Source organism: Haliotis rubra, unplaced genomic scaffold (assembly GCF_003918875.1).
Source record: "Haliotis rubra isolate DU_JTF1 unplaced genomic scaffold, ASM391887v1 Scf227, whole genome shotgun sequence".
Classification (NCBI taxonomy): domain Eukaryota; kingdom Metazoa; phylum Mollusca; class Gastropoda; order Lepetellida; family Haliotidae; genus Haliotis; species Haliotis rubra.
This window is the reverse complement of record NW_025766303.1, coordinates 660,987-681,463: the sequence shown is the minus strand read 5'-3', so window position 1 is coordinate 681,463 and position 20,477 is coordinate 660,987. Positions and strand designations below refer to the sequence as shown.

The 20,477-nt window shown below is 38.3% G+C and overlaps 1 protein-coding gene across 5 annotated transcripts in view; it reads right to left on the bottom strand.

Moving 5' to 3' along the window:
- Window positions 1–3,383: 3,383 nt before the first annotated feature.
- The window catches only part of LOC124277761 (paired box protein Pax-6-like), a 68,552-nt gene continuing 51,458 nt past the window's right edge, over window positions 3,384–20,477 (bottom strand). For all 5 annotated transcript variants that reach the window (XM_046713487.1, XM_046713489.1, XM_046713484.1 and 2 more), the window contains 7 exons: window positions 18,290–18,515; window positions 12,876–13,019; window positions 11,674–11,756; window positions 11,112–11,278; window positions 7,600–7,703; window positions 6,521–6,640; window positions 3,384–6,043 (listed from right to left, as the gene is read on the bottom strand). In XM_046713487.1, coding sequence (XP_046569443.1) covers window positions 5,928–6,043; window positions 6,521–6,640; window positions 7,600–7,703; window positions 11,112–11,278; window positions 11,674–11,756; window positions 12,876–13,019; window positions 18,290–18,515 — 960 coding nt within the window. In that variant the 3' untranslated portion in view covers window positions 3,384–5,927. The remainder of the gene's footprint in view (window positions 6,044–6,520; window positions 6,641–7,599; window positions 7,704–11,111; window positions 11,279–11,673; window positions 11,757–12,875; window positions 13,020–18,289; window positions 18,516–20,477) is intronic.

The window sequence follows — 20,477 nt, the reverse complement described above, 5'->3', positions numbered from 1 at the left end:
CAGACGATTCCCAGCTGATGAAAGGATTTGCTTTGGGCATAGCAAGTCAAGAAGAGGCACGTCTTATGGAATCATGTATTGCTTGTATCAAGTCTTGGATGACGGATAAAATGCTCAAATGTAATGCAGATAAAGCTGAAGCAACAGTAATTTCTACGCCTCCAAAGACTACAAAAATGTTGCATCAGCAGTCTCACGTTTGATCAGGAATCCGTTTCAATCTCATAGTCCTTTAAAGATCTTGCTGTCAACCTTGACTCGTCTTTAACCATGGAAGACCACATTAGTTGTCCCTGCAGAACGTGTCACTTCCACTTCAGGAACATTGGTCATATTCGGCATCTTCTCACTAGAAATGCCACTGCAACACTCATGCGCTCACTTATTCTTTCCCGCCTGGACTACTGCAACAGCCTCTTCTACATGGCATTTCTAAGGATCGGTGTCACAGACTGCAAAGAGTGCAGAATACAGCCGCAAAGCCGGTTACTAAGATTAAGCCTAGAGAACACACAAAACCTGCACTCAAATCACTCCATTGGCTACAAGTCCAGGAAGGAATACAATTTAAAGTCTGATGTCTTGCCCACCAATCAGTCTACAAGACCTCCCCTCCATATCTTCAAACTCTTACTGCAGTGTATCAACCTTCCAGAAACCTTCGTTCGGATGATAAATTCCAGCTTTCTGTGCCTCCCTACACGTTGAATACACTTGGTACCAGATCCTTCAAACACTCTGGTGCTGTGCTATGGAACTATCTTCCCCATCACCCCATTACGTTCACCTTATGATCGCTTTGTGGGAAGAGACCCTGAAGACCGTTAGCGCCTGTACATTTTTTCATTGGGACAGCCTGGGACTTTCTTTTTTCTATATCCCTTGTATATGACTTCCACAGTTTGTCATATCCACCCTCCACGTATCATGGTAACCCTCTACGTAGCAACTTTCTCCACTGACTGCCAGAACCACAGACTTTAACTAGCCCTAGAAGACAATTGCTGCATTCATTCACTAGCTGTAGCACATTTCTCCTAAGGACTAAACGCGGATCCGGAAACCTGTTGTGTTCCTGCTGCAGCACGTGTCTACTTTAAGGATCCCACGACTGCTAGATTTCTGCCACAAAAACACCGTCCCTTTCATAGAATAACTTCGATTTATATTTTTCCTTAGTTCAAACCTGGCGGTTACAGTTATAACGAAAGCATAATTCATTTGTTGTATAAAGATAGAATATCATTTCCGAGAGACGCCATATGTCTCACCACTGTGTGAGCGTCACAGAAAAGTACTAATACTTATAAAAGCCGATAAACATACTGAGTATTTAGGACACGAAAGTTTCATATTTCAGAATGAAATTAAAAAATTCCAAAGTTATTGTTTGCTAAACTAACTAAACTATGTTCTAAATATTAATTGCGAAGTTTGAGAGGTACCCAGACAAACAAGGCCTGAACAATCGAGCAGCTGCTGTGTATCGATGTCTTGTCAGTGGATATACATAGTTATGCTCATGAGGTTTTGAACACGTGCTGTTGTTTTGCTTGTGTCGCTCATAAATACGTTATCTAACAAACTTGAACTGGCATTTTCCGGGAATACATCGCTTGATTTAGATCCATCCTTGATGCATAGGGTAATGGTAACGTTTATTAAACTCAGTAACAAACGTGAACACATTGGTGTATAGACACCGGATGTCAACATGTAATTATATTTTCATCATGCATTTGACATACCCAGCACATTCATATTCACATGTTCCACAATGATTTCCACATACTTTACCAAAGCAAGATAAATAACACAGTCTGTTCAGTCCGAGAGTAGGTCCGGTATACCTGTGGTCAGAATTGGAAATAGGCTTTTGCCAGGACAATGTCACAAAACAAAAAAGAGACACTTTGCTGGGGATGACAATAAGAGAGACCATGGTACTGTGTCCTTAAGTCGAAACAACAGATCTTGTGGAATGGTGTATCAAGCTTATGTATGTCATTATGGTGCAGGGTTATATCAATGACATGAGAGGTGTTTACTCATGTTCAGAATTCCATATAAAGGTAGTTTTTACTATTTCCCCATCTATTTGAAGAGTTTAACTAAACTCATTTACCGGATTCTCCACCTGTACATATTCTGTATGTTGTGACATATAGTTTCTTTAAAACTGTTTAAAGACATTTTAACGGATTTCTTTAAAAGTATGAAATATCTGACGTTGCTTCTTAAACTTTTAGCACTAAAAGTGGATTGATAGTATTATCGAACAAAACAGATATAAAAGTCAAAATTGAGGTGAACATTTGATAACATAATGCATCCTTAAAATGTTAACAATGGATAATTTGTGCCCAGAATCCAAATGTGCACATATCGTTGACAGAAGCGTTAGGTACCGAAATATACCTTTACTGACATCTTCACGTTAACCATTCCTACGTTCATCACAATGAACACTGTGACAATAACAGTTTTTGTGAATTTAAACGTCCCTCTTTCGAATTATTTCAGGTACTCCAACAATGAACAAAAATATGCCGATATCAAGGACGTTAAAATCTATATATTAATGTACATCTGTTTCCATCATTCACTGACCATTAAATGAGAAACCTTGGTTACAGAATATTTGCATCCCAAAGGTAGTTGAAAAAATAATGTGTGGATGTTCCCGCAGATTCATATGAATGTGATGTACACTGTACAATGTCTCTGTTGTATATAATGTACACATACGTGTAATTTGGGCAATGATCAAATGTGCTGTAGTAATCTTTTTATATGCAAGACGTTCATTACGACAAGCATCGCAAGAGAAAACTGCTGTTACACTTGAATGTATTGATTCAGTTGATGCTTTCAATGACATCAGCCTACAACCAAGTGTCGTTGAAAGCCAGAAAATACCTACGCTATGTTTCAAGGGCCATTTTCAGACAGCAGTAAAGCAATGAAACGTCTCCACATTGAATGTCGAATATTCACTTTTATGTACATAGATCAAACCGCTTTACAACTGATCTTTCACGACACACAAAATGCACGTATGCTGATAGGATCAATTCATCGTATACAAGGACAATGAAGCTTTCTATAGGTAGTGCAGTAAACCTTTCAATACAAAATCAAACTGCTGTTACATTATGTACATCCTACGAGGACAATATATATATATGTACCCACGCGAAATGTCATTGTTTGCCAAAATGTATAGTCCGAGTTTTATGGTTCCGACAGTTCTACAGATCATGTATCGTTCCACCTGATTACATTCACAGATACTTTGATGTACGCAGGTGATGTTTAATCTTGTCCTTGGCTGTATAAGAAAGTAGCTACAATGTGTATTCATATACAAAATAAACTCATTGTTACACATTAAATCATTTTATTCAAGAAAAAAATGATGGCAGCAGCTGTTGGACAGCCACACGTAAGTCGTGGTATTATTACTGGTAGGGTACATGCTTCGTACAGGCAATGTTAAAAATATAGAAAAGACAGGGGAGACAATTACACCGAGTTTCTTTGCTACACAAGGGGTCGAGTGAGACTATACTAGTCGATAAAACATCAGACCTAGCGCATACATCGGCCTAAAATCGATACCTAATATGTTTGTTTTGCTTCGATATCTTAAATTGATTTGGGTTCTTCAGCGAGATTCTAAATGACTGAGTCCCATATAAATAACAGAACAACGATGCATTCCACACAACGTTCGTTATCTTTCGATGCTATATCCACTTATATATAATGTAGAGAGGAAGGATGGGGCAAACTGATTTATATAGGAATACGAGAATCAGTTTCATGTTTCTAATCATTGGCCGATGTATGTAAAGTTTCTTTTCATTGAAATTTACAATAACTTAGTGCATATGGTGAGAAATATTCATGAAATTAAAGGATGTGTTGATTATATGAAATATCTTATCCGGCCAGGTAAACTATCGTGACTAACGATAATACTACGTGGTATATCAAACAAATATTTGTTACATAACAATAATTAAAAGTCTACTTCATTGCACGTATAGACGGTCCGGTGCACATACACATCGTACATTAACATTAGTTACATTTAGTCATTGTTTCATCATTTTGATTGTAGCTGTGTAATTGTCGTACAAAATCCAACTACATATTTGAGAAATAAATAAATCTATCTTAGAACTTTTGTCAATGCAACGAAAATATGTTTTAAGTGACCGTCGATTGGATGAATGAGTATTTTGAAAAGAATCTTCGAAAATGGTCACATAACTAAATGACTAATTTGATGAACATCCTCAGTATTGCACATATTGGGTGCTACTAAAGATGTCAATCACATTTTTGGATCCCAAATACTGTAGCACTTGATACTGATAATTGTCTTTGCAAATAACGACTTATGAATTGTCTGAGTTGTTATGTAAACTTAAAGTTAACCTTATCTAAACTGGGACTACTGTAAGGATTGAGGGACGTTCTGGTTAATACTTGCCTTCACTGTTAGTTCTGAGTACATATCCATTGTTGATAATAATTAACATGGATTAAATTTCCTTTCGTTGCTAAAATCAGTCGGTATATTAATTTAGATATAACACAATTCATAACAAAATTCGTTTTCATTTGTAGTAACGGTATCAAAATACTGTTTGTCTCACTGAGTGAGCTGAAGGCGCAACATATAGTCCAACTTTGACGTGCCACGAGTTGTTTAGCTAGGCCGATAGTTTACATATTTTGACTTCTTTTTTACCATATTATAACAGATGAAAACTTGAAACAATAAAAATTCACATTATGACATAACGGCGTTATATAAATATGGATACATTTGAACTAATTTGGAATTGACATCGTGAGAGAGTGGGTAATACATAACCATGCGCTGAGCGCCACTGAGATATCTGCCCATGGTGGGCCATGCTGGGTGAGGTATAAACAGGGGGATTGGATCAATCTATATGCTACGGGGCCACTGTTTTGAGAACACGCTCGTAAGTCCACACAAATCTCACACAAACTCTCTCCGTGTGTGTACACACTCAGTCTGCAACACAATACAACACTAGTTGGAAGTATGACGTCATCAGTTCAATGACGTAATTACGATGTCACATGACTTCTGTTCTGAGCAATGTCCTGCCCATCTGGATGAGTCTATACACTGTCTCTATGGATAGGTAATGCAGTGAACACACGGATACACGATAAACTACGTTAATCTCATTCGTAAACGTGAGATTCTACAGTCATTTTGATCAATGTCAAAAGCCCTGAGACCTTTTTTTCTTACACATAAGAAATATTTTGCTTTAGCGACCACTCACGATATAAGCGTTAGCACTTTCACAACGAAACTGGCCGTGTCATATGTGGCAATGTCTGTGTGTTGTAAAACACCATCACACACTCACAGTCAATACGGAAGTTATAAATAGAACTACCGACACCTCAATGGTTCCTCTCTTGGCCGTCCTTCATAACGCACTGGTAGCCGGCATTGTAACATACATTATGCAAATACATGTAATATATTGTCATATGCATGACTTTCGTCATGACAGTCTTTGAGCATCGTGCGCATGTGCAGTACTGGCAGTAGCCGAGGCTGTATTATGCTATTGAATCCATTTCTTGCAGAATGGTAATGCTATGGCGGAAAGTGATGGGGGAAATGCTTCACGAGTTCGATACCTTCCGTTCACGTTTGGTTTAGCTGCTCCACGTGGATCATCCGGAAGTGATACCTGTCCTTGACCTTGGGTCAAAGCATTTTAATCCAATATTATGCTTCCGTATTCAGTCTGCTAGCCACATAACAGCAGAACTCATATGATTCTTGCAATAGTGGAAGAGCACGTGACCGCCTCACGTGCCATCACATCAAGTTATTTTGAAACAGTTTGAGGTCAAGCTGGTCATTGGATCCTTGGCCAGTATTGTGACGTCATTGAGGACATGTGATGCGCGCCCATGTCTTGATGATTCCCTCCCGGAACCTGGATAGGAACTGACACTCCAGGCGAGATGAGACCTGCAAATCAATAGAACAGCCATTAGTGGTTAGATGGGGAATCTTTTAAAATAACTTGCCATATCTTTATAAGCTCACCTTCGAAATTTCTATTTTGTAGGTTGAATTTGCATTGTTTAACACATTTAGCCCAATTTGGCGAAACCATGTAACCATATAATGTGAGTTTGTAATTTGAAAACAATAAAAACGTATAGACATTAAATAGAAAAACAGATAGCAGCGGGGTTATATGGAAAAAGAACGCTGACAAAGTAATATAATCACAGACGTATTGCCATAACACAAAAAGAAAATGAGATTGAAATACACCAGTGATGCTTGATTTTCCTTCAACTTGTATAGTCGTAAGAAAATCCCCGGAAAATATAACTGAAATGCATTAATTATGGTTGAATATACATGTGCTTCAGTGTAAAGTGCTTGAATTGGCTGAATAAGAAGAAGGTTATTTTAAGAAAGAAGACCATTCCGTACCTGTTGAGGCGCCATTGTGGGCGCTGTGGTTCATATGGGACTGCATGGAGGAACCTGGGTTACATGTCTGGCGGGAGTAGTTGGTTAACGCCAGGGGGTCGTAACTTCGGGGGGTGTAATCTAAACATGAAAAACGAAACACGTTAAAACCATACACCTTCAGACAAACATGGCAGTTACCGTCAAGTCATTATTACTGAAGTGGATACGTTGTCGTCAGTGGCTTGTGTTGTATTCTGTGTGGACGTTACATGAGTGTGTATAATATTACGTTTATATGCTCAGAAATATATCATTTAGCTAGCAAACAGCACGAAACACTAACTTATATGTACTTGTATATCACATATTTATAGATTCAGTCTCCTTTGATTACATATACATTAATTTTGTATATATGTGTGGAATGAGTAAGACTTCTTTTAAAGGCCAACGAATGATTTAAGTTATAGACAGATAACAGTGCAACCCTTTCTGTACATCAAAGTGCTTTATATAAGTTGGTATTTCATGATAATGTAAAAAATGGGTTAAACGCTACATATTGAATTAAAGAGAAAATAGTGTCATAAAACCATCTCTGAATATATATTTACTATTTCTGACAATGTTAACGTACAATCGATGTTTTTGACATTCTCCTCGTGGAGTTTAAATCAATTGTCACAGGTTTATGAAAAAACTAATGTATTGATCTTCACGCGTATGACCCTTACGATAGTACGATGGGCCATTGAGTGCATTTGCAAGCAGTTACCACACGGCACATGAAATGCATAGCCATAGTTGGGGTACAAGTAAAACATATCCTCAAGATAAATTCATAGCTGTGAGAAAATAGTCCAAATGCGCTCAGTTTAAAGATGTTGTACACATGAAACTTGAAAATATGACTTGACTGAAAATCATGCAAATAAATATAATGGTTGTTGTTTGGGGTATTCGTTTTTCTATGACAAGGACAGTAATAGAGGCCTAATAATAACCACAAATCAATATATGGTATATTATGTGTAATAGTTTGTATAACAATACAACACTACAACACAGCACAGCAGCTGGGATGAGATTTAACTCACCTGGTATCATACATGAATAGGAGGAGGAGCTGGATGACTGGAGACAGGCTGGGTTCGTCGGGAGGTTGTTCGACAGAGAATAACTCGGCACAGAGGGGATAGAACTGCAATCATAATAAACAACATTGTCAAATATAATACATCACCAAAACAACTATGATAATGATATTGACTGAATAATAATTTTGTAAAATATAGTACACCACCAAAACAACTATAATAATGAAAATAATACATATTGACTGAATAATAATCGGCTATTTACTTAATATTATTGATTTGATTGGTTATGTTCATTTAAAATGTCAATAACATCTCAAAGAGTATAATTGCTTTTAACTTCATGACGACAAACAATCATTAGAGTATTCTTGATTGCTCAGTAATCAAAAACTGTACCATGAAAAACATTAATGATTAAGAGTGTTTACTTCTCAACCTGTTTCTATTGTTTTGACATAAAATAACTAACCCAAGCGATAACGGGAATTACAAAGTGTTGCTCACAGGGATGTTTCAAGTGTTGATTTAAGTCACAATATCTGTGCAGTATCATGTGTTGCTTTAACACATGTATGAGCCGAAGTAAAACGCAAAGAAATCTAACTAATCATTTCGAAATTAGAGGCTGTCTCACGAGTTTATTTTCAAGTTATGTTGCTTTTACGTGCATATTAATGGCGCACTATATGCATATGAAAGAGATCCACGGAATTTATTTTTCAATTATCCCTTGTATAAACAGATTTTCCAATGGAGACCAGACATTTCCCATTTGCATTAATGAATTTCCCCCTTAAGAGCCAAAGACTAAAGTCTGCATGAAACAACCGTGACATCCTTCTCTATGGTCAATCAACACAGCGTGTGTCCATCACACAAACGTCCAAGCGATATCAATCACTAAGGACATTAACAAAAACACTCCACTCATACAATCACTCCGGTGATGATGCCATTAACATGTGATCGGCCCTTTCGCTAAAAAGCTCAGCTTTTTTTCTGTTTATGTCCCTATTGATTCGGAGGTGGCGCGGCCAGGGAGCAAACGAGTCGAAGCCTGCAGAGTTATGGAAGTCCAGCTGAGACAAAATGCGACATTGTCTGTGAAGGATACCATTACTTAAAGACAAAGCACGACCTAGCGGACAACCTTGCAGTACTCCAGTGTTAGTCTAGGTCTCAAGGGTACACTTCAGAGGCTCTTATTGGTGCTACAACCAACGGGATGTCCTCACCAACTATAGTACAACTCATGATCTTTAGCTAAACAAGCTACTTCAAGGCCCACAGATAATGTGGATATCATTTCAGGATGAAACATTTACTTAACTAATGAATACATTACCCGTGCCTGTTGCAACACCGATTTCCATTACGAACATGTGTATCTGGTTTGGACATTACAATGAACATACGTCCGTTGCATATTTTTAGTTTAGCTGCGATGAATTGCGTTCTAAACCTGCTACAGTAGTTTATATACATAAATTATGTACCTTTTGAGAAGGTAGCCTATTCGTGGGCATGGTCAGAATTTATCAATGGAATAGTTCCAAAGCGTGCTCCTATAGTAAATATGTCAAACATTTACAATTTATCACACGCATGCGTGCAGAAATGCTCTGGCTATCTGACCTGTGACTGACTCCCTGAGACAATAATCCACTGTAGAAATAGATTCCCGTTTTGTTTTCATGTATACGTTTCTATACCAATAGCGTGTCAATTACAAACTACTATTGACAACCGTGTTATATACACCCGTGTTGGAGACAATATGTACTGGGTAATATAGGCGTTTGTGAATTACGTCACGTGATATGACAACGGGATGACACTTCCCACACCTAGTAAAATCACCGTAGCTCACTCCTAACCCCTATTATAGTTCCTCTTTCAACCTGCTTCACATCTTGTTAGATTGATTAATGACAGTACATATCATTTTGTCATCGATACTTGTCGATAAGATCAGTCATATCTGTGATTGGCAGAAACAGATACGGATCCATGCATCGTTAATAGTGGGTAACGTTAGAGACGTACGAAGGTACGTAGCGTATGTTCCATGACGTAACTTGGGAGATGATGTTTCTTAAATGGATCTGAACAGGCTTTCCGTCATCTGATTTGTATGGATGTGTTATGTGGGTAATGTCAATGATATAATTATCCGTTCAAATATTACCACATGAGTGATTTCAGTGATGACACGAAATAGAAACTACAAACAGGCCTGGACTTGTTCAACACCTACACCTAATAGACAACAGCGAAACCTTACTGAGGCTTGAAACCTCTTCGGTACAAGAACAGATCGATATCCACGTGTATATATGCGAGTGAGACTGTATGGATTTCGGCCGCTTTTAGCTAAATTCCAGCTTTATCAAGACAGGGACACCAGAAATTGGCTTCGCAAAATGTGCCAATGTAGGGAATCGAACCCGGAACATCGACGTACGGGTAAATGCTTTAACCCATGGGCTACCCAACTGCTCTGAAGTATATGTAAACAAGTAGTCTGCTACTTATAAATAACACTATGACAAATTATTTTGGGTGGGGTTTTAAACCATCACAGTCAACTTCATCAATCAATCATCAATCAGAGTCAACCTTTTCCTAAACACCTGCTAAGTGGCACTCTGAATACACGAAGAAATCAAACCCGCATATTTAAATACAATTCACACCGTATCGAGATAAATTACAGTCAATTGGAATGCACTCCGTATGTTTACAGATTCAAAATATCGACCAAAACATGCGCATATCCATTGAGAATGCTATAAATCATTTGTAACATGCATTCATTGTGCCAACAAAGATCAATACAGTCACAATAGATTATTTAACGCTGCACCATTGACACTGTATTGGTAGCGATTACAGTCCTGTGTCGCATATATCACCGATGTATTGAAATACACAAAAGTACATCACCAAAGGAGATCAGTTGAGGTAATGTACAACCTTTAAATTGCACTTGGTGAACCTGGCGCTAATTATGAGCCAACGTTGTTCGACTTTAATTTCGGAGTGGGTCGAGTTTTTAAGGGAATGGCCACCAGTCAAAGGAAATGTATTACCGACGACAAAAAGTCAGGCGGGATGAAAGACAACATTAGTCTGACGTTGAAATTGAAGACTGTTTGATGTTTATAAGGCGATGTAAATAGATGTGGTGTTTTATGACACTTGGAGGTATTGCAATCATAAAAACAAATGCACTGATTGCAAAGAAAGGGTTAAGCAGAATTAAACGCGCTCCCAATTTCCACACAGAGAACCGCATACCAGACATTGTTATTTGATAAAAAAGGAAGCGTCATAAAAAACATGTTTTTTTAAAGATTTTCAGACTATCTAACAGCTGTGAGACAGCGGTAGTTGCAGTGATAGCTGTCGGGGACGCCGGAGACAGGCTCGATCTGACGGAAACCATGTCCATGAAGGGATCAATCAATCGGAGTGTGTCTTTAAACCATTAGCAGAGAAAGCCTTACCTATAATTATCTGTCATGGAGGCGATGGGTTGGTGTATAGAGGGATACATGCTGTTGGTGAAACTACTGTTGATGGGGAGACGTGTGGCGCCGTTGGCGACCTCGCGACGTTGGTTACGGAGTTTCTCCTCGCGACGCCATTTTGCCCGACGATTTGAGAACCACACCTAATAAAAAAACACATTTGCATTTCAGAGAAGGTTTAACGCTACAAACGCATGTTTGAAAATACCTACGAACAACCACGTTGTACAATGGAATCTGAATGTTGAATGCTCAAGGGTATGATGACTGATTTCAATATTTGTCAATAAATAATTGCATTTGATTTTCAGGAGAGATATATAAACTGGAATAATATACAAATATAATATAATAAGTATTATCGAGACAGAACCATAGAAACAGAATTCATGAACTCTCCATTTATTTGTTTATTTGTAGAATTAAGAATGTATGAGGGATCTTAACTCAAGTATGCACACACACACACACACACACACACGCGCGCGCGCGCACACACAAACGTATCTGAAGATAGAAAGACGCATGAGGCACAAACCTGTATACGTGCTTCGGGAAGATCGATTTTCTGTGCTAAACGCTCTCGTGCAAACACATCAGGATAATGCGTTCTTTCAAATTCTGAAACAATAAGATTTCATAAAATATAAATATTGTAAGAACGATTTGTCAAATGGGTTTACTTCCTTTAATATTGTATATGCAACTTGTAAGTCCGATGAGAAGCTGGTACGGTATTCGTAATTAGAACCTACGGAGGCGGTAGTGATGAACGTTTGTGGGAATGATACGAAATATCCCATTTATATCAAACACCACAATGCCTGAGAGAGAAATATGACAATTTGTGAAAATAAAATCAAAGACAGAAAAATCGAAAACTGTCAAGTTGAATTTTAGCATTTACGTTGTTACTCCAGTATCAATCGAATCTAAATAATTGTGCTCCGGTAAATTCGATTTGGCCGATATAAGATGGATTTTTAGCGAATATCCGAAACACGGGATGACCCCAAGATTTGACATACAGACGTGTTCAAGCGATTAGTGAGATCAAAGCGAATTACAAGTTGGAAATCGATGAGATTTGTACTCAGATTAATTACCGTCAGGCAAAAATGAGCAATTACGTAAGCAGGAATGTACTGCAGTTGCGAGGATCATTGATTGTACATTGGCCGTATTGGTGAAATATTGGCTTCCATGGACTCTCAAACTGCTCAGATCTAACGAAGTAAAACGTGCTTAGTGATACTGAAATTATTGAACTGGCCATAGGAGTGGATAAAAATTACACGTTAAAGCTTATGGTTGGCGGGAAGTTTTGTACAATTATGGAAGTCCTATGACGCGAGACTTTACATATCTATTGTGTGACCCCTGAAAAGAGTAATGCATGAGTGTGTTATCATTTTGACGCCAACTGAGATTTGAAAGAATCGGAATAACATGAAGAGAACATAACCATACATATTTGTATGATATATGAAATGCAAAAGTACTAAGTATAAATTCCCGCTCCCTCGACATAAAAGGATGCCAGTGGATTCCAATAGCATTTTTATTTAACAAACAAGGTTGAATTCATTTAGGTGATTTGTAAAAAGTATATATTGTGCAGTGGTATCCTTGAACTCAACATCAGCTCTGTTCACTTCAAATGGTTCTAGCATTGTACATTCAGCCTCTGTAGTATCAATATTGTCACGTGTTTAATCTTTATGATCATTATGGGATTACCTTTCTCAAGTGATTCAATCTGAGCAGCAGTAAATGAAGTTCTATTTCGCTGTAGCTTTCTCTTCAATCTCATCCGCATCTGTTCATCATTCTCGCCGGTCTGACCATCACTGGGACTACCCGTGGAACCAGCGCTGCTGTCGTCTGAAAAAATACAGGTTTCACGTGACAACGGTATCTTCAACTGATCCTTGCTGAGAAAAATGATAGGGGGAGTCTTTCACTCAACGCGTCACAATACACTGTAATTCTTACTTTTCTCTCTAACTCCCCATTGCAAGTGTGACACAATACACCCTAAGCTTTAGCACTGGTTTGCTCTCCTGGACCCAAATGGTAGGAGTTCTGGCGGAAACCGTTCAACATATCACATTACAACGTTAGGGACGCGGTTCGATTTTTCCAAAGAAAAGGGGTGCATTTTGACCTTCTGTGTCGTAAATCTGCCTCGCGATCATGGCTACGGCTTTACGGAGCGCTATATTTCATAGCAAGGGAATCACGGGAGCTCAGCTACTTCACAGAGACGGGTATTAATCTTCAGTTTTGCAATGGCATGCACAAAATAATTGATGCCACTGGATGGCTTTCAAGGTCACACTGCATCAAAGGTCAAGACGTGTAATCATTGACGTAACGTCTACAAACGGCGTAATTTCCACAGCTAATGATTAGTTACTTCTGCGCATGAGCGCTCCTTCCTGTTTCACGTGGCTCGTCCTGACCTGTCTACAGGTCAAGGAAGTGCATTTGTAAGTGAGATGACGACGAATGAGCGACACCGCTAAGACAATATCACGCCGGACGCAAGCGACAGTCGTAGCGCGTTCTGCCAACATAATTTTCTCTAATGCATGCCAGCACGTGCAAGAAATACGTCATCAAAGACCTTTACCACGTGACCTCCTTGCAGGTCGCTGCAAAGAGTGCCGTCTTTATATTTGTATATGATCAGCGAAGTGTTCTTTTCTGACACACTATGGTCATGTCAAAGAATTATTAAAATAATAACTGCTTTCATTATGTTGCATTAGTCTTTCAAACTAACAGGCCTTAGCCTCGTCCCCTCAAGGCTTTGATCATGCGCAGTCGGCAGTAATCTTGTAGCTGTACACAGTGCACGAGCTACACGACCAAACACAATCACGCGCTAAAAGGGACTGTCGAATCAATTAGCTTTGTCAAAGTTTTCTGACATTGTTGCCGTAAAGGACAGGCTGTGAGAAGGGAAGTGCTATTACCATGATCTAAAGTCAACTTTTCTCAGAGATATTACTGCAGTCTTTGTCATAATCAAATCTACTTTCAGACTCCATAGACTTGTCATAATCTGTGAGCGCCTCGTATTCGTCATACTTCCAGTACCAAGTCACAAGCAATACATCTCTTTCTGTTTGTATAATACTCGCCGGCACAAGCTGTAGGCTTCGTTGTGTTTACAATGAAATGATTGACTTGGATCAATGCGCATTTCAATGAGTTTTCTGAGGAAAGTTGACTCTAATTTGTATTAAGTGGACGGGACATTGCTAGTTCTCGTGGCCAATTTCAATCATGACAGAAAACGACGAAAAATCTAAATAAAGAGGATTAAGCCAAATGATTGGCAGCATTCGTGTCCATATCATTTGTGAAATCTACAAATCATTTTGCTCGGCATCGCGCAATTATCAATCATTGTTTTAGTAAATAACAGTTTTGCGGTTTCCTACCAGCGCCCCGCAGAGAAATACACAAGAATTATCACTAGATCTGTCTCTTTACAGAACATCAAGGGCCCCACAGGACGCGTGGGGGAAGCATCACAAAATCAAATGAATGTATTGCATATGAATAGTTCATGTATTTTGGAAAGTATCCTATTTTGATCTTTAATGTAGCAGTGGATGACTTGCATTAGTACAAAATATACATGCAGTCATTTCAAGAAAGAAATAAATGAAATAAAATCTATTCAACTGTTCATGAATATATTTTTCACTATTCGCGTCCACATTACAAATAATTAGAGAAATGGTCTTTCTATAAATCCTGAAAAGCGGTGGTCTTCAACGGGGCAAGTATTGATTCCGAGACAGAAGTTATTTGGCAAGAGGATAAAACAAATTAACGTATTTCATTTCTCGCTTTTATATCTTTACCCTTCCGTATATAAACATACTTAATCTTACAATGAATTATCAATCAAGCAAACAGCGTCCTTGCTAAAGGATTTGTGGCTATCGATAGCTGGCCTGATCGAAAATGGAACAAATCATGTATTTTTGATACTGATTGATGCACTTGAAGTATATTTCCCTCCACCAGTTTGGCTGAGGGTGTTGCGAGCTGGACACAGGGGACTTAGGTGTAGAACCCGGACTAGCCTCACCTATAACCACCACTAACAGTATTTACAGCCTTGTAGCGTCGGACGTGATGGAACACTAAAACTACTTAAGGTCATTTTCCGAGACTCCTTAATTGAAAAGAAAGAAATTGAAACTGCTAGCTTTCTGTCGGGGTCCGAAAGGCTGTTTTCACGTTTTCATGGCTCATTTGGTCAGCTCTGCAGATCTTGCTAGACCATTAGTCTAGGTGACACAACATATCTCATGTAGCGCGTTGGCCAAGTTGTGATATAAACGGCTCTTCGCCCGTCTCCCCGATTTAAGCAAGCCTGCGTCTGGTCTTTAGAAGGCATCTCCGAGGCTCGCATACTCTCAACCCCGACTCAAAGATTCCGGATACTAACTGGCGTTGAGTCGCAACACTGTAGCGTATTAGACGTGCAACCAGCGCATGTATTTCTTGATAAATAGCTGGTATTGTGGCCTTCGGCGACTTGCTGCATTCACACAGAACGATTAAGTGCTCAAAAGTACTAAACATATTTATACGCGGCAACAAAAGAAGTCCCCCTATCGAGGGAAAGCAAAGAGATGAATTGAATGGCGGAGGCCTTCTCAGTCCAAGGGATTTAATCGTTTCTATTCTCCTCTTATTTACCTGCGCAGGGATTAAGAGGAACGTGTGAATAGCGAGCCAGACATGTCGACGACATTGAACAATGGCCAGAGGGTTTCATCCCTGGTAAAAGTCATTGGTTTCAATAACAAAAATACGCGATTGTTGCGTCGATGAATGCATCGATGTCGGACCCTTAGCCGTAATCGTTATGGACTCGCTATCGGAGACTGGTCATTTATCAATACGTGTTGTTACATGCTTTTGATTAATTTCTACAATTTTTAACAGCAAATTCCTCCAAGCTACGCCTTCTGCAAACACGTGGTGAGGGGTGCTGTCTGACATGCGCAGATGGTTACTTCCGGTCCCATGGCTGGCCCCCGGCTAAGCGGATATAGGCCATGATTGGACTGAGATGCGTCCCAAAAGGTCGATTAACTCTTAATATAACTCAATTAAAGTTACATAAGTACATAAATGAGGAGAATAAAGTGATAGAAAGGGGAGACAATAACTCCCGACTCAGCCTGTGGCTATTATTGGAATGCTGTAATCTGTGATAGCGCGTAGTGGCTATTACGCAAAGAAGTACGGGGGTAGGTGTAACAGTTCTTTCAACTATGCTGGGGACAAGGATTTGAGAGAAGACCCCACGGGAGGCTGTGAGGGGATTACTACCAATTGGGGAGGCTTTTTTGTAGCCAGGCGTAAATGTTGCGTGAAACTGACCAGACTGTCACGAACGGTCATCGCCTGCTATTGGACATTGATTCGCGTATTGATGGGTTAATCTGGATGTAATACACCCCTTACCCCCTGCGTCTATTCCCTACCCATGTTATGTATGCCCTGTCCCTCGTGACATTGCTCCCCGCCCCTCGCTATCCCCATCTCACACATAATAATGCCACACACGTTAAGACAAGTTTAGATAAGTCTAAAGTTCCCATCAGTAGTAAAAGTGGCACTTTGATTGTCATTGATGTCTGAATAAAAAAGCCATTGTTTGGCACCTCATTGTTCTGGCATATGTACATTACGACATTAACGCAGTGCTGTACCAGAAGCGGGACCGACATAATAAAATTTACACTTGTGGGGAGTTGTATTTATCGCCCCCAATAGAGCGATACATGCCTTCCATTAATTTCAAACAATTTTTTCAGACGGACATAAAATAAATGACATGTTATACAAAGAGTTGTCCTCTATGATCAACACCAACAGTGTTGTAGGGGTGATAGATGGGTGTTCTGTGCCCAATACACTGCATTATGTTGGATACAACTAAGATGAAGAATGCATTGTAAGCATTTAAGAAGCAATATCCATCAAAACCTACTGATTGGCTAACTTACCCTGTTGAGCGGGCCTACATTATGGGGGTTACAAGTACCATTTAGCGTTCTATGAGAAGATGGTATTAACCATGCTTGAATAGAAGTTATGACGACCTTTCATGTCTGTGAAAAGGTTACATAGAATTGACATACAGATTAAAAGATGTCACGTCATTCATATGTTCCTTTCAAGTATTAATGCACGCATCCCTGTTAATCTCAACAGTGAATTCCACCGTTAATGTCCAACTAAGGCTGTTCAGTTTTATAAAACGTTTGTTTACATGCATTGGTACACTAAAAGTAAATTCTTTCTTCTTATTACCAAAACACCAGATAAACAGTTTAAGTGCAGAAACAACAACAAAAAATGTTTGAAATAGGATAATTGTCTGTGAACGCTGCTAATTAACATAAAATATTGAGCAGTACAGCTCAAGTAACAGTTTCAACAGTTTTGTCTTTCATTTCAGTAACAGTCTACAAGTTATACTGAGATACAAGTTATACTGAGATACAAGTTATTCTGAGATACGTTGCATAAGAAATGCAACATATGTGCTCTATAAAGAGGTGTACCAATGATACATTTTTATGTTGAAAAATAACAAAGAAAATACAGATATGTGTTATATCTGCTGCATTCGTTTCCTATCTTGTCCATTGATAGGTAAGTAATAATGCTTCCAATCAACATCACCTTTAGGATGCACAAAGACATGACTTGTGGTGTTTACACGGAATGCCGCTCTACACGGAGCTTAATAATCACTCGTAACGCCTACTTGACTGTTAGAAAATGCAATATTTGTATATTTAATCACTACACAGTATTTACACCCATGTTGTATCTCCTGGGCACAATATCTTTGCCTATTACACGAGCTGTTTTACCTGTCTTTAAAATACCTTTCATATAAGCCATGCGGCTTTGTGCCATGACCTGTGGAACGCATAATATTCATTTTCAACCTCATACAGTAAAACATTACCACATCCTTCGCAAACCCACAATCAACCAACAGCGTTCATTTCATGCAATATTGCTGGAACCATAATGTCTTTGTTACAAAAAACTCAATTCCTTCAATCAAGAAATTCATAAAGACAAAAGTTCATACTTACACTTATTTTTCTTCTCAGATGCCATTGGGGAAGTTGTTTGAGGAGGGGGGTAGGCAGAAGGAGCTCCGAGGCCCCCGTGCATGGAAACTGTGGGTGTATACCAAGGGTTTGGCCGAGGCCAGCCCTGCCCGTTCAGTAGACCAAGTTTATCATACATGGAACTCTGGCCCATAACTTTCTGGTTTTCACTGGCCAGTGTCCGAAGGACACGATTGATTGAAGATACCTGAAATCAGAACATAAATCAAAATTATTTGGAACTAAACTTTGTTGTGTTCTGTAATTTACTTACGAATTCTACAGACCTATGTTAATTTCTAGACTGTTAAGCGTCATAGTGCGTGGCACCAATACTTACATCTCGTGAAAGACAAGAAGGAAAGGTTTACAATTCTGCATCCCCACTCAAGTATTTCTGTTTCTGTCTATGAATAGTAATTGTTGAAATAAAGCCTGTTTATGTGATATAAAATCCTGGTTCTTTTGCATGGAGGCGTTTGAACATGCCGTGGATTATTTTTATTATTACATTTAACATGAACAACATAAAGACATTGGAATACACTGATGTTAATATTGAACTAAAATTAAACTTATGTTTTAAAAGTATTACACATGAAGAACAGTACAAAGCCTATTTGCATTTATTCCGTTCATTACCTGTCTCTGTTTCGATCGCTCAAAACTTCGATCGCTCTAAAATCATGTAGTTATTAAATTAAAATATTGAAAGGCATGTTACCATTTTTGTTTGAAAATAATGAAATAGCACATTCTTAACATCAAGAAAAAGAACGCCATGATTGACACGATTCATATTTGTGTTGCTTTACTTTCGTATTAAAGTTCACGTAAATAAAATACCCGTAGAGACGAATGTATGTTTAGACCAACATGAACATTATAATCTATGATAATCCCTTTTATGGCTTATTTCAAAGAAATATTTCATGCTTAAATAATTACAATATGAAAAACAAGTATTGAAATTTAATACATTTAATTAAATCACTTTACACAGTTGAAATGAAAAAATGAAGTCATAAATGGAAACTGCTATGTGTTTTTTATTTCAAATGATATTAACATTTTTGTTCAGGTGAAACCGCTGTTTCATATAGACTTGTAGATCATATATTGAATTGATATCTGTACATGAAAAAACCCACAGAATTGATACGCGTAGAATGCACTGTTCTACCGATGATTCAGATGGCACTATTTAGCGTGCATCTGTTCACTTCCACGTGTCAGTTAATGGATCAAATACAGTAAATTTAATTTAATACTTTATTAAAATCATATAGTCTTCCAAGGTTGCCAAGCAGGTGTAATGTTGTACACGTGCATGGTTCCAAACAAAGGTATCATATGAAGAACGTCATGTTATTATCAGTAATCAGATTCAACTAAAATAGCAATCGGTTTTTTTGTGACAAAACTGAAATGTACAATATAGCATTATCGTGTAGCAGAATTTGCTAATCTTAACTGGGTTAAGGTTAAAAATACATCTTGATACAACCCACAATCTCTAATATTAGCATGAGAAAAACTGAATTCACATTCGTCACCATCAATTACATGCATCTGAGTCACTCTGGTATTAGATGATTGCTGACACATATTTATTGAAAATTGAAAATTTTAGATGACAGAAATCTTATCGATGTGTTTCACATTTGCAGAAAAATTAAAGAACACATGTTAAATACTGATTCAGTATTTGATGGCAAAGGTCTACGTAAATATACACCGACTATATACAGCATGATCCGTTTATAAAACATTAAGTTAAGTTTATACGGAGGGATTGGTAATGCATATTGTAGGATAAGAAGTTCTTATTTCTTTATTACATTAAATACTAAGATGATAAATGCAACAACAATATTAACAATGGCACCATTCGGGAGTATCTATAAAAAACGACAGTGAGAATACATAATCTTGAGTGCATAACAATTGTCAATCAAGATGATTCACAAAATGACAAAACCGCGTGAAAGTTCGTTATCCATTTGAGACAAGCCTTGTGACAAGATACACATCCAGCCCGTCAGTTGTCAGGCCATACAGATATCATTAGTCCCTGTTTATGTCTACCGTTATGACGGCTGTGATGGATTTATTAGTACGAAACGTATGTCCTAATGCAAACAGTCTTCTCTGACATACCCTGCCAGGT